Below are 15,750 nucleotides of genomic sequence, written 5' to 3'. Positions count from 1 at the left end.
TGAATTTTTTTTACCACATCCCAGCCTGCCAACGCACCACAAATAACCTGAGAAACCCGTGTGGAAATGTACATTATAACGTCGGGGAAGACTTACGGTTTCGTTCTCGAACCAGAGGAAGTAGCAGAAGTAGTAGTCTCCGTCTCGCATGGTGATGGTGGAGTAGCCCTTCTGGAGGTATCGGCGGGTAGTGCTGACCAGACTCCATACCTGCAGTAGGGGGGGGGAATGACTACCATTGGTCTCGATGTACAGAACACTCTACTGAGTGAGCAAAGTTAATGGTAAATGGACTGCATTTATATAGGGAGGTGTAGTGGTTACGTCATTGTTGTTTCCTGCGCGGTCCACCCCACTTGAAATTGCAATGTATTCTCAATGGACACATTTCTAAATCGTCTCATTTAAAACAAATAAAGCATGAACATTGGCATGGTGTACCTTTCTGTGTGTATTCATCCACAATCTAATAATAATAATACTAATTTAGGACCTACTCAGAGGCCATTAATCGGCATGCATGCGATGCATGTATGCAATTCGTCTCTGCGATTAACCCATCCCGTCGTCCTTCCCCCCCAAGGGCAGCCGGGAGCAGACAGGCACAACGTGAGCCGCGCCAGGGGACCAATCCAAGTGCTCCTGTCCGTCTTCGTCAAGGAAGTCTTTCTCTGATCTGCATCCCCTTAACAATTGTGTGTATTGTGCCGTACTGTATTGTACCCATTCTGCAATCTGTTAAATAAAGTTAATTAATTTCTCCCCCACTACTCCCAAAAGTAACACTAAATAGATAAAGTACAACAACGCCAGACTCAAGAAACTGTGTTCCCTTTGGCGCAATACACACAATTGTTAAGGGGATGCAGACCAGAGAAAGACGTTTGTCTTGTTTACATCAGGGTCCCCCCATTTTCAATTCATATCGACATTTATGACATACACAACATACATGACAGCTTTGGCTGTTTGTACGATGAAACAAAGAACTTCTAAGATATACATTAACTTGGATTTCAGTGATATTCAGCGGTTATGTCAGTGTTCTTAAAAGCTTGTAGTTGTGCATGTCATAAAAAAACAAACTCGCATCATTTGGGTATTTCTGAATGTTTTGGCATATGAGTCTATATAGGATGCATTTTTGTGTAATTGTTTGATCATAATACAGGACTAAGGAACATGGTATTTTTTTATTTCAAATTATATATATAGGACTATGTATAAAGAAACCATTTCTTCTTTCAGAAAGGCTGATATAAAGCTAATGTTTTGTGTAATTGTTACTCATTGAGGACCATTACATTTGTAGTATTAATCGTAGAATCATATCATATCAGTACCTTCAATAAAGAGTAGATCTGACTACTTTACTGAATTAACAATTACTGTGAATATCTCCAAACCACGCTCACAAACATTGAGTAACAATACCTTGGATGATGTAACTGATATGGATATTAGTCGCGCTACTGGAGAAAAAGACGCTGGTACGCTTGACAGTTAAAAAAAATAAATCACTTTATTCATTCCAGATGTAGCTTATTTTTCCAATCATATTGTACTGAACAAAGATTAGCAACACATTTTCTTGCGGTGAATTCCTGCCTGAACATTCAAGACATGCTGTATTGCGTGGGGCTTTTAGAGAGGAAGATCTGTAGGACATCACAACGTCGATTCCTGAACGCAACCTCTTTGATAGAGGAGAGATTACACCCATGCAGCCTCGAGTGTCGTGTGCAGTGTAAACAAACATTGTTTATGAGAAACAACATACATGACATTAGGGATTAATAAGAACGAGCCGCCTCGGAGGAAGACGGCCGCTGCTGCTGAAACCACCGCCTCGCGTCGCCTCGCTGGCTCTTCCGCTTCACAGCGCGGCAGCGGGAGATAAGGGGGGCGTGCTAGCCGCGGTCACGTGGGCTTAGTGGCCAATCAGAGGAACCCGGAAACCGAACTGCGTTGTATTTGGCATAGACGAGTGCGGGAAACTAAAGTGACGTCAGACTACACCTACCTATAGGGAGGAGGAGTCTGACGTCACTGGTTGTTCCACCCTCTGTGGAATGCATGTATTTCCCCATTGACCATTTCTAAATCGGCTATTGTAACAATTCAGCCGCATGGAATTTGAAAAACATTCCACTTTTGCACAAAATGAGTTCCCTTCTATCACTAACATTATTGTTTAAGCATTTTTTATTGAAATAAAATTCGACGATTTTTTTTAATGATTAATTGCGAATATTTTCATGTTGAGCTATAGATTGTGGATGAATAAGCACAGAAAGGTACACCATGCAAATGTTAATGCTTTATTTGTTTTAAACGAGACGATTTAGAAATGGGCAATGGGGAAATGCATTGGGTTGGACAGAGGGTGGAACACGAAAAACGGCAATGACGTACCCAGTACGCCTGTAGCTGTTCCGCAACCGTTGCTATTTCCGGGGTAGGCCTGATTGGCCCCGACAGGCACGTGACCCGCCGCGGCCACGCCCCGCGGCAGCCCCAGCGGCAAGCGCGCTACTGCTGGAGTTCGCTTCGCCTTTCACATCGCTGCCGTTGGCGAAAGCAGGATGAGAGGCAAGAGCGTAGATTTCGCTGTGTATCATTTAATCATTTAACATTTGAAAGGCATACATTGTTGTCATACAGAAGTACAGAATACTTTTATCCAAAATGCTTCTTACTGTTACACTGTTAGAGACTGTGCTAGACAAATGAATGACTAATTCGGTCAGAAATAACGTAACTAATAACGTTAGTAAGCACTGCTTATATGCTTATTATGTATGTACAGTAAACGTTTCTCCCGGTACATTCTGAAGAGCACACGGCTGTATGTTGGAGAACCAGCGGTCTTCCGAAGTTCCGCTCCTCCTCACTCGAGTGAGACTAAAGCCGTGCACAGCTCAGCCCTGTGAGACGCGAGCAGGAAGGAGCTGGGAGTCCTTCCAATCGGAATATGTTGTTTCTTTACACATATGTTGGATTATGAATATGTCTTTATAGCTACAAATGAATGACTAATTCGGTCAGAAAGCAGTAACACAACAGTTGCAATGTTGTGTTACTGCTGTTCTCGGCATAAGCCCCAATAAGACCGTCACCAGAGCTCAGCGATGCCGCTCGCGTGAGCATATTCTCCCCGCTATTTTATTTCATACAACAATGTATGCCTTTCAAATGTTAAATGATTGCATGACTGCCGACTGCGGCGCGACGCTGTACATATGTCTCTATACTATTTTATTTCATACAACAATGTATGCCTTTCAAATGTTAAATGATAAATTATTGCATGACTGCCGACTGCGGCGCGCCGCTGTACATATGTCTCTATACTATTTTATTTCATACAACAATGTATGCCTTTCAAATGATAAATGATTGCATGACTGCCGACTGCGGCGCGATTATTATGACTGATGACTGCGATGTGAAAGGCGCCGCGAACTCCTGCCTAATGCTGCGGGCAGCGTTGAAGGCGGAAAGCGCCTGTGAACCACAGCAGCCTCGTTGCCGCGTCCTGAGGCTGCCGCGGGGCGTGGCCGCGGCGGGTCACGTGCCTGTCGGGGCCAATCAGGCCTACCCCGGAAATAGCAACGGTTGCGGAACAGCTACAGGCACCCAGTACGCGTGAATACTTTCAACAACAAATGTTTGTTTCCGCGTGCGAGTTTTGCGCTCTGATTGGCCAGGTCATGTGACATGTGCGCCAATCGTGGGACAGCAAGTTCTGCGCCTATTTCCGGGTCTAACAGCCTGCAAACTACCTGGCGTTCTATCGCCATGCTCTAAGACAAACTCTAACCGTAACCAACTTCGAAAGAGTGCCTAAGCTTAACCGTCGGAATCAGGGCAGGCGTTCTATCGCCATGCTCTAAGACAAACTCTAACCTTAACCAACTTCGAACGAGTGCCTAAGCTTAACCAGTGTAGACACTTGCGGTCCCACGATTGGGCGTACATGTCACATGACCAGAAATGACCTGGCCAATCAGAGACGCGGAAACAAACATTTGTTGTCTAAAGTATTCAGGCACCCAGTACACATCCCTATAGACCAGGAAGTAACCACTACACCTCCCTATAGACCAGGAAGTAACCACTACACCTCCCTATAGACCAGGAAGTACCCAGTACACCTCCCTATAGTGCTTTTATCTAAAGCGCTTTACAATTCATGCCTCACATTGACACGCCGGCGGCGGGGGCGACCGTGCGAGGTGCCGACCTGCTCATCGGGAGCAGTTAGGGGTTAAGTGTCTTGCTCAAGGATACTTCCGACACGCTGCCCGGGAGGAGTGAGATTCAAACAGTGAACCTTCTGATTACCAGACGACCGCTCTACCTCCTGAGCCACTGTCGCCATGGTCAGGAGTAGGGCTGGGTGATTCATCAAGTGCGATTTTGGCTAAAAGACGCCACTCACTTTATCACAGATGATAATCCGTCATGTTTTTTTTTTTTTTTTTGCTTTTCAACAAATCCAATATCGATACCGTCTGGCTGGAACTGTCAAAGCAGCACAATATACACAGCACAGTATACACAGCACAGTATACACAGCACATATACACAGGGGCAACAGTGGCTCAGGAGGTAGAGCGGTCGTCTGGTAATCAGAAGGTTCCCGGTTCGATTCCGGCTCCTTGAGCAAGACACTTAACCCCTAACTGCTCCCGATGAGCAGGTCGGCACCTTGCATGGTTGCCTCCGCTGTGAGTGTGTGAATGTGTGAGTGAATCTGAGACGTAAGTTGTTAAGTGCTTTGGATAAAAGCGGGTTATATAAATGCAGTCCATTTAGTATACAAACGACAATCCAAATGCACAGTTACAAAAGATTTTGTCTTATTTTCAAAGTGTAAGAATGGTAAATGGTGCATTTATATAGCAGCTTTTATCCAAAGCGCTTTACAATTTGGTTCCTCACATTCACCCATTCACTCACACATTCACCGCTCTACCTCCTGAGCCACTGTCGAGTAAAGAACAGTGTGTATCTGTGGTAATAAGCTGAGCACACGGGACACAGGTCCGTCTGACCTTGCTTCTGATGAAGTGCGCCAGTGGGCCCTTCCCCAGCTCTGAGGTGGTGCGGTCGGAGACGTTGAGCGACGGGGCGATCATCTGGCCGGTCGATCGGTCCACGCAGATAAAGTGGATGAGCCCTGGGAAGTCTTCCAGGTATGTGATGGTTGCTGGGGTCAAGGTCGATGCATTACAATTCATGAGATTTCGGTTAAAATTATTTAAAAAATTAACCGTAGGTCTAATTCAAGTCTTATAATATAAATATAAACATACAACATGATTGTAAATGTATATCCAATCCACATAATGTTATATTGCATACACACAAACAGACTTACATGTTTATTTGTCTGAATTAGGGATGGGCAAAACTCTTTTAAAATAGTTACTATTCGACAGTCACTGGGAACTATTTGAATACTAATAGAAAATTGCCCAGAAACAAAAGCTTTAATTCCGAAAGTTACATTGTTGATGCTTGAAATGTCTAAGCTTCCATGTTAACGTATGATTTTACATTTACATTTAGTCATTTAGCTGACGCTTTTATCCAAAGCGACTTACATGTTCTGTACGACAAGCCATGTACGACAAGCCATCAGGAAGGGCACAACTCTATCAGCTGAGCAACAATGTTCATCAAAGTGTTGAGTGCTACAGTGTAGGTTAGTTTATTAGGACAAGTGCATGACAGTACGGTTAGTTAGGGTTAGATTTTTTTTTTAATTTTTTATTCAGATAATTGTTGAAGAAGTGCAGCTTTAGTCGACGGCGAAAGATTGGACGTGTTTCGGCTGTCCTAACTGGGGTGGGTAGTTCATTCCACCATTGTGGGACTGAGAATAGGCGACTTCTCTTTGATGACCCTCCCGGAGCTTGGATAGGAGTAGGTCTGAGGCGGCCAGAAGATGCAGAGCGTAGGGGTCTTGAGGGTGTGTAGTTAGAGACCATTGACCGGAGGTAGGCGGGAGCAGTTCCCTTTGCCGCACGGTATGCTAGGTCGAGGGCCTTGAAGCGGATTCGTGCAGCAATGGGGAGCCAGTGCAGGTCCCTAAGAAGTGGGGTGACATGGGCCGACTTCGGTAGGTTTGAGATCAGGCGGGCCGCTGCGTTCTGAATGAGTTGAAGAGGCTTAGTGGCAGTGGCCGGGAGGCCAGCGAGCAGTGCGTTGCAGTAGTCGAGGCGGGAGATGACTGTTGATTGGACAAGGAGTTGGGTGGCTTCTTTTGTCAGGAAGGGGCGGATCCTTCTGACGTTGCTCAGGAGGAATCGGCAGGTTCTGGTTGTCGCTGCGATGTGAGCAGAGAAGTTCAACTGGTCGTCGAAGACAACACCAAGGTTCTTGGCGGTCGGAGACGCAGTCACAGCTGCATTCTCGACTGTGATTGAAAGGTCGGTTAGGGGGGAGGATTTGGCCGGCAGGTGGAGCAATTTTGTTTTGCTTAGGTTCAGTTTGAGGTGGTTGGTCGTCATCCAGGCGGAGATGTCGGACAGACCGGCCGAGATCCGCTCAGAGACGTGGATATCTGAGGGAGGGAAGGAGAGGAAGAGTTGAGTATCGTCGGCATAACAATGGTAGGAGAAGCCATGAGACGTGATAATGTTACCCAGTGATTTAGTGTAGAGGGAGAAGAGAAGGGGTCCTAAAACCGAGCCCTGGGGGACACCCGTCCGCAGGGGGCGGGTGGCCGACAGGGTCCCTCTCCATGACACTTGGTAGGAGCGGTCATTGAGGTATGATGACAGCCATGTCAGCGCAGAGCCAGCCACTCCCATTCCTGCGAGGGCCGGACTTCTGGTGGTTGACTGTGTCGAAGGCTGCAGATAGATCTAGGAGAATCAGGACAGAGGAGAGGCCCTTCGCTTTTGCTAAGTGTTTTGTTTTTACTTCATAGCAAACGTGAGATAATTCAACAAGCGAGCTAGCTGGCTGCTGTCATTGCTAACAGCTAATGCTAGCGGGCCAAGGTAGCGTATTTCCGGGAACAAAAGCATTAATTCTGAATGTTACATCGCTGATGCTTGAAATGTGTGAGCTTAGTGAAACATGTCAAACGTATAAAACGTTACACAGTAACATCTCCAGTCTCTCTTTCTTAATCTTTCTTTTCTGTTCTTCCAGCTGTTAACAGACTGTAACTGCCTCTGTGTTCAGTTTAAGTTTTGGTTCCTACCAGTTTTTGGTTCCTACCAGTTTTTTCCTACCTAAATGCTGCTAGATTGATGGCGGAACTAGTGGTTGAAGCCCACAGTGTCCGGGGACGTTTTATGCCGACGCACGCGTGTCAAGAGATAGTTCAGTCACAGTCTTCTTGTAAAGCGATAGCTTCGGTCACAGTCTTCTTGTAAAGAGATAGCTTCAGTCACAGTCTTCTTGTAAAGAGATAGCTTCGGTCACAGTCTTCTTGTAAAGAGATAGCTTCAGTCACAGTCTTCTTGTAAAGAGATAGCTTCAGTCAGTCTTCTTGTAAAGAGATAGCTTCAGTCACAGTCTTCTTGTAAAGAGATAGCTTCAGTCACAGTCTTCTTGTAAAGAGATAGCTTCAGTCAGTCTTATTGTAAAGAGATAGCTTCAGTCACAGTCTTATTATAAAGAGATAGCTTCAGTCACAGTCTTCTTATAAAGAGATAGCTTCAGTCACAGTCTTCTTGTAAAGCGATAGCTTCAGTCACAGTCTTCTTGTAAAGAGATAGCTTCAGTCACAGTCTTCTTGTAAAGAGATAGCTTCGGTCACAGTCTTCTTGTAAAGAGATAGCTTCAGTCAGTCTTATTGTAAAGAGATAGCTTCAGTCACAGTCTTCTTGTAAAGAGATAGCTTCAGTCACAGTCTTCTTGTAAAGAGATAGCTTCGGTCACAGTCTTCTTGTAAAGAGATAGCTTCAGTCAGTCTTATTGTAAAGAGATAGCTTCAGTCACAGTCTTATTGTAAAGAGATAGCTTCAGTCACAGTCTTCTTGTAAAGAGATAGCTTCAGTCACAGTCTTCTTGTAAAGAGTTCATAACATCAAGAAGATGATAAAGTCCCCATAATTTCCTCTCTTATTGCATGCAGCCAATAAGTTATCACTGTAATTCCCTCTTATGCAATGATGACAGCAACACGTTCTTTATAGTACTGGTTTGAAATAAATCCCACCAGTACTATAAATAACGTGTTGCTGTCATCATTGCATAAGAGGGAATTACACAGACTGTTACGCTTGATACCTAGCTAGCTAGCTAGCTACCTGTACCTAGCATGCCGTTCAGCAGTGTTAATAGGGTCTCCTCTCAATACACTACACAGTGTAGGTGTCGGTAAAAACAAGAAAAAATATAAAAATATTAGACAATTATATTTGCATGAACTATTCGTTATTATAATTTTTTTTAATAATTGAACTACTATTCGAACATTCAAAAATCGATGACCATCCCTAAAAGCGTTCAATTATTGAGGAAGGTGTGTATCTAGATATATTGCCATGAACAATGTTTTGTCCAAAAATCCTTTACAGCAGTGATCAAAGTTTTACTGCAGAACTCCAGAAATATTAAGAAGGTGATCTTGTGCGCTAACCGTCCTAAGCCATAGCTGGGGGGTTATCTACGACCCCCCCCCCCCCCCTGCTGTGTAAAGGAGATCAGTCCCCCAACATGGTACCCCCAAGGGGCGGGATTAGTGAGCTGACAGGATATGAAACCATGGTGATGTTCCTTTTGCTCTTCACCAACAGGAAGTCTTTCCAGTCCATTAGCTTCTCCCTGAGAGAGAGAGAGAGAGAGAGAGAGAGAGAGAGAGAGAGAGAGAGAGAGAGAGAGAGAGACAGAGAGACATAGAGTGAGAGAGACACACACAAAGACAGCGAGAGAGAGAAAAAGACAGAAAGAGAGAGACAGAGTGAGAGAGATAGACAGAGAGATACAGAGAGAGAGAGAAAGAGAGAGAGACCAAGAGAGAGGAGAGAGACACAGAGAGAAAGGAGAGAGAGAGAGAGAGACACACACAGAGACAGAGAGCGAGAGAGAAAGAGACAGAGAGAGACACAGAGAGACAGACAGATCGAGATAAAAGAGAAAGAGACACACAGAGAGAGATAGAGACAGACAGAGAGAGACAGAGAGTAAGAGAGAGAGACACAGAGAGATAAAGAGAAAGAGACACCGAGAGACCCCAATAGAGAAAGAGACAGAGAGTGAGAGAGACAGAGAGAGAGACACACAGAGACAGAAGCAGAGAGAGACAGAGAGAGGAGAGAGAGAGAGAAAAGAGAGAGACACACAGAGAGAGATAGAGACAGACAGAGAGACAGAGAGAAAAGAGGGAGAGAAAAAGACACAGAGAGAGAGACACACAGAGACAGAAAGAGAGGGAGAGGCCACCGATAGAGAGAGACAGACGGAGAGAAAAGAGAGAGAGAAAGACACACACACACAGAGAGATAGACAGACCGAGAGAGACAGAGAGAGAGAGACAGAGACAGAAAGAGAGAGATAGAGAGACAGAGTAAGAGAAAGAGACAGAGACCCCAATAGAGAAATAGACAGAGAGAGTGAGATAGACAGAGAGAGAGAGAGAGAGAGAAAGAAAGAGACACACAGAGAGATGATTATGATATAAACAGAAGGCCTACTGCAGAGATGCGCGAGACGGAAGTAAATACCACTCTCAACCAAATCATCTAGAGCTGTGTTGTAATTACCTTTGTAACGTGCAAAATTAAACAGACATTCGTCTTCATTTCAGTTGCGGGTGATTTTAAGGCAGTCTTGATAGATATCATATACTGTATCTTCTTACCAAACAGCTGGTGCGATAAGCTATAAATAGATAAATACCCTTTCATTCCTACTAGCACTCCAGCTCCCCGAGATGCTCTGTTTACTTAGCAGCGTAGTCATAGTGACGTGGAGCGATTGGCATTTTGTTGACTATGTCTGTCTCTCACCAAGAGACTAGGGCTTCTTTAGCCCGAGACACTTTATTTGGTGAATTATGCGTCACCCTTGGCCCCTGGTTCGTTAAATATTACCCTCACTCTAGTCATGGAGAGACACTAGAGGAAGAGCTGTGACCTAAATTGGGTCACTGTCATAGATAATGAAATGCAGCTTATAAAATAATAATATGAACAAGTGCGACATTGCAATAGCTGCAACCTTTTTTTGATAGGCCACACCCATTGCCACACCCCCTTTCAGCCGATTGGCATGATTTTTGTGGACCGACCCACCGACCGCGTGGGGGGTTGCCATGTGACAAAGATTACCTACCAGATTCAAACCCGCGATGCAGGAGCAAATTAAACATGCCTAAGCCCACTAAGCCAGCAGGGAAGCTGTCATTTTTTGCTGCAACCAGTAGCTCTATAGGTCACTCTGCAAAACTGTGTCAGCCTATAGAGCTGCTAGTCGCAGCTCAAATCAACAGCATCCTGCTGGCTTAGTGGGCTGAGGCGTGTTTCATCTGCTCAAGCATCGTGGGTTTGAAAATGGCAGGCGAGTCTTTGTCACATGTCAACCCCCCCCCCCCCCCCTACACAATCCCATCTTTCCTTTTATTTTTTTTAGGGCATTTTTAAGTGCTTTTATTGACAGGACAGTTTGGAAATTGAGAGAGAGAGAGAGAGAGAGAGAGAGAGAGAGAGAGAGAGAGAGAGAGAGAGAGAGAGAGAGAGAAGAGAGAGAGAGAGAGAGAGAGAGAGAGAGAGAGAGAGAGAGAGAGATGAGAGAGAGAGAGAGAGAGAGAGAGAGAGAGAGAGAGAGAGAGAGAGAGAGAGAGAGAGAGAGAGACACATTTTATTTGACAGGACGGTTGGAAATTGGGAGAGAGAAAGATGGGGAGGACCTGCAACACATGTCCCTGGGCTGGATTCGAATCCAGGACGTTGCGATTACGTGTTACGTGGTGCCCCAGAATCCCATCTTTCCTGTCACTCTCTACTGTATTCTATCTATTCAAACAGGGATGTCTTAACATTAGTAGGGTGTGTATAACAAATCTCCTAACAGGATGTAATAGGAAGAGATCCAGGGATATCAGAGATGGGGCAGAAGTGAGATGATGATTCAGTTCCTGTTATTGCATCGTCACAGCGCCAAGAGGTGGGAGAACAAAGTGCAGACCTGTCTCTTCTACAGAGACGACACACTGGCTCCAATTCGCTAGGCAGCCATTCGGGCTCCATTCACTTCCTGTGGCTATTGAGTCACCGCCGCATGGGACATGGTGGGACAGGTGGCGATGTGAACCGATGCCCTCAGCATGTAAATAAATACGACGGTCGCTGTGTAATCAACCAATCATGTTCAGTCAAACCAGCTAGAACTGCACAACCTTTTGCAACCATGAAATGATTGATTCATTGGTTGATTCTTTTATTTTTGTGTCATGCACACAAAGTGCCCAACCCTCATGGGTTTATAAGACACCATTATCACATTACATTTCATTTCTAAATACGGATTACATGAATACAGATTACAGCTCGGTCTCAAACAAAGTATTCTGCCTTCTCTCAAATCTGCTACAAAAAAAGTTCCCTTCCTGAAGCACAACTCAAGTTGTTCATATACATCCGGCTCAAGAAAATCTACATAAATGGAGGACATTTCACTAATATATATATATATATATCATTATCTATGCATGAAAAACATAGATTTTTCAATGTCTAAATAGGAAGTTATAATTGGAATGTGCTGGCAAGGCAGTTTTGTATTTCTAGGTAAAGCATTTAAAAAGGTTAGATTTAGCTCTCAACACCTGTACACCAGGTACAAACCCTGTGCAACACAGGCAGCCAGCTTAGAGAGCAAAGCAAGGCCACCTGCAGCCCTCAAGGCGGCTGTGTTCTCCCGGTAAAATGTTCTCCCGGTCAAATGTTCTCCCGGTAAAGTGGTCTCCCGGTAAAGTGGTCTCCCGGTAAAGTGGTCTCCCGGTAAAATGTTCTCCCGGTAAAGTGCTCTCCCGGTAAAATGTTCTCCCGGTAAAGTGTTCTCCCATTAAAGTGTTCTCCCAGTAAAGTGCTGTCCCAGTAAACTGTTCTCCCAGTAAAGTGTTCTCCCAGTAAAGTGTTCTCCCAGTAAAGTGTTCTCATAGTAAAGTGTTCTCCCAGTAAAGTGTTCTCCCAGTAAAGTGTTCTCCCAGTAAAGTGTTCTCCCAGTAAAGTGTTCTCCCAGTAAAGTGTTCTCCTAGTAAAGTGTTCTCGTAGTAAAGTGTTCTCCCAGTAAACTGTTCTCCCAGTAAAGTAAAGTGTTCTCCCAGTAAAGTAAAGTGTTCTCCCAGTAAAGTGTTCTCCCAGTAAAGTGTTCTCCTAGTAAAGTGTTCTCCCAGTAAAGTGTTCTCCTAGTAAAGTGTTCTCCTAGTAAAGTGTTCTCCTAGTAAAGTGTTCTCCCAGTAAAGTGTTCTCCTAGTAAACTGTTCTCCCGGTAAAGTGTTCTCCCAGTAAAGTGTTCTCCCAGTAAAGTGTTCTCCTAGTAAAGTGTTCTCCCAGTAAAGTGCAACCATGCAAGGTGCCAACCTGCTCATCGGGAGCAATTAGGTGTCTTGCTCAAGGACACTTCGACACGCTGCCCGGGAGGAGAGGGAATCAAACCGGGAACCTCCGGATAACCAGGCGACCGCTCTACCTACCGAGCCACTGTCGCCCGCGTTCTCCCAGTAAAGTGTTCTCCCAGTAAAGTGTTCTCCCAGTAAAGTGTTCTCCTAGTAAAGTGTTCTCCTAGAAGGGGCCACCCTGGCGTCAATATCTATTCGCCAATTTTGGGTCAAATTATCTTCTAGCTTAGGGGTGAGCAACCTTTACTTTACCATTTTCCCCCCTCCCACGATTTTTTTTTATCTGGAGTCGCAAAACCTATTTACCCTAAAATGAAGACAGTGTATAACGTTTTATATATAGTTATCCCCTTAACCTCTTCAGCATCAGGCAAAAACGGGGCCATTTTTGTTTTTGACGACTGCACTAGCTGAAAGTAACGTCAGCATTCTGTACCAAAAAACAACATACTTTTGTAGTTGTGTAGTTGTGGTGGAAAAATAATCTACCGGTACTTTGAAGTCTGTACCAGATTGCTATGGTAACAGTAGTCTGTTAAGTGCTGTGGCGAGATCCTATTGGAGGTTTGGCTTCTCCCCCCCCAGTGGTGAGCGTTGAGTGAGGGTGGAAGCACACTCTGTGCGCAGACAGGAATAATGACTGTAAAGTGGCCATAATGTGACATGTCAGTGTATAATTCTGACAAACAAAAGAAGAGGCTCTGTCTCTCTGGATGAAAGGTGCATACGAAGTATTCTGTACTTCTGTATGACAACTATTAAATAAACTTGAACTTGAAACTACTTGACTGATACAACCGAAATCGTTTTCGTCTGGACATGGCCTGTGTCTCTGTGTCCCTCTCTCTCATTTATTTATATATTTTTCACTTATTTATTTGTCATTTATTTCTTGTTTTTCAATTAAATTATATTTAAAGCTCAAAGGCGTTTAAAGCCCATCGTAACACTGGTATGACATCCTGAGTATTCTCTGCATTCTCCATCTACGCTTCCCCTGCCTAATTATCTCCTCGTCATTCCTAGATCTGGCTTTATCCTATGTAACTTAGCTGAGGTAGCAACAGTAATCAGTAGTAATGTATGTAACTTATGTAACGTTAGCTGAGATAGCAACAGTAATCAGTAGTAATGTATGTAACTTATGTAACGTTAGCTGAGGTAGAAACAGTAATCAGTATGTATGTAACTTGTGTAACGTTAGCTGAGGTAGCAACAGTAATCAGTAGTAATGTATGTAACTTGTGTAACGTTAGCTGAGGTAGCAACATTAATGAGAGGTAACGCTTGTTGCGCCCTGTCACTGTGCACTTTAGATTCTCTTTGAACACCGCCTCGCCTCAAGTTTGAGCGCAAGAAAAAGGCGCCCAATGTGATCACAGCCTTAGATCAATTTATTCTTATCGACGCCGTTATCTTCTACCCTGTGTCTGTGTGGTGTGAGCTGAGCGAGTGGATGAGGGGTGTGATAGAGCAGTGGTTCCCAAAGTCGGGGTCGCGACCCAAAGGTGGGCCGCGAGCAGCCACGGGTGGGCCGCGAGATGATTAAAAAAAAAAAAAAAAAAAAAATTGTCAGGCCACTGAACTTAGAAGCAGGCCAGGACAGTGTTTCTAGTTGTATTCTAAAATGCTATTCTATTGTATTCTAAAATGTGACTATATGGTTTTATATTAACTTAATAAATAAACAAAAACGAAAAATCTACTTATTTCAACGAACATTTCAAACTAAATAACAGATTATGCACATAAAACGCTGAAAACAACCGAAGCAACAATAGTATTTTAATGAGGCTATTATTATTATCATTATTATTTTGCAACAAGTTAGCCCTCTCATAAATAGCACATATAAATGAATAACTAACTTGAACTAACTTAATAGGATTGAAGTGATATTTGGCTTAAAAAATCGGTCGCCTGGCAAAAAAAAAAAAAAAAAAAAGCCAGACAATGTGCATTGGGCCGCGGCTCTCTGACGCCTTATTTTCTGGGCCCCGGCCTGAAAAGTTTGGGAACCCCTGTGATAGAGGACACACTGGACCATGGTGTGAGCTGAGCTAGTGAATGAGGGGTGTGAGGTGTGATAGAGGACACACTGGACCATGGTGTGAGCTGAGCTAGTGGATGAGGGGTGTGAGGTGTGATAAGAGGACATACTGGACCATGGTCTGAGCTCTCTGCTGCAAGCTGGGAGAGAGGCGCTGTGAGGTCTCTGTGATGAAGCACTGTCTGTACACTCCACACAGCTCGGTCTTCATGCTCTTACACCTTGGGATCAGACTGAAACACACATTTTACATTTAGCTGACACTTTTATCCAAAGCGACTTACAAGTTGTGTACAGGAAGACTAGCTGCCGCTAAGGCATCAGCTAATGGGGATCCGTTTAAATAAACAAACAACAAGTCAGCAGGAAGGGTACAACTCTGGCCGCTAAGGGTAAGTGATATTGTTCTAGTTCGTTAAACAGTGTTGAACTTGAGTGCTACAGTCTTGAGTCTATAGTAGTATAGACACATTGGCATAGGCAAGGTAGATTCCTTAGTAGAAAGAAAGCAGGGAAGCCGGACCAGCACTCTCAGGTTCAAGTATTTAATGGCAGCCTGAAGTGGAAACAAACATGTTTCGGAACTAATTGTTCCTTCATCAGTGTTATGGCTAGCAATGGAATTACAGTCAAGATAGTGGTTATATACACCTGGTAGTTAATGACTTGACAGGAAATTACATCACGGCGCAGGTGTGCCTGAGCTTATTGGTCCACAATGACCAAAGGAATGACCTATCGAAATAGAGTCTATTCGTAAATACCCAAATTATACATATATAAACAAAAACAAAAATACATTACATTACCAGAAACTTGATATGTAACATGCCCATAGTTTCCACTTTTAGCCCCATCACGAGAGACATACGGAGCATTGTCAATAAATATTGGCATATCCTGCAGTCTGACCCTCTTATAGGGGCAGCGTTTCAACATTCGCCTAATTATTTTTATAAGAGACAAGCGAATCTATCTAACCTTTTAGTCAAAACAGACTTGCCCTTAAGGAAACCTACACATTTTATGTCGAATATAATATCCCTGATAGAAATTTCCCCTGTCAAGCCTGTGTACAATGTCAAGGCATGATCAAAGAAAAATTTTACAC

General features: G+C 44.1%; 1 protein-coding gene across 1 annotated transcript in view; it reads right to left on the bottom strand.

The window, feature by feature from the left end:
* The window catches only part of hps1 (HPS1 biogenesis of lysosomal organelles complex 3 subunit 1), an 82,145-nt gene that overhangs the window by 10,656 nt on the left and 55,739 nt on the right, over window positions 1–15,750 (bottom strand). Inside the window, exons 13-16 of the mRNA XM_084321542.1 lie at window positions 14,750–14,872; window positions 8,729–8,793; window positions 5,061–5,206; window positions 97–210 (exon numbers count right to left, since the gene is read on the bottom strand). Of these exons, the coding sequence (XP_084177668.1) occupies window positions 97–210; window positions 5,061–5,206; window positions 8,729–8,793; window positions 14,750–14,872 (448 nt within the window). The remainder of the gene's footprint in view (window positions 1–96; window positions 211–5,060; window positions 5,207–8,728; window positions 8,794–14,749; window positions 14,873–15,750) is intronic.

Source organism: Notolepis coatsorum, assembly GCF_963971535.1.
Source record: "Notolepis coatsorum genome assembly, chromosome: 9".
In the NCBI taxonomy this organism is placed as follows: Eukaryota; Metazoa; Chordata; class Actinopteri; order Aulopiformes; family Paralepididae; genus Notolepis; species Notolepis coatsorum.
Note: the sequence above shows the minus strand (reverse complement) of the source record. Positions and strands in the feature narration are given on the sequence as shown.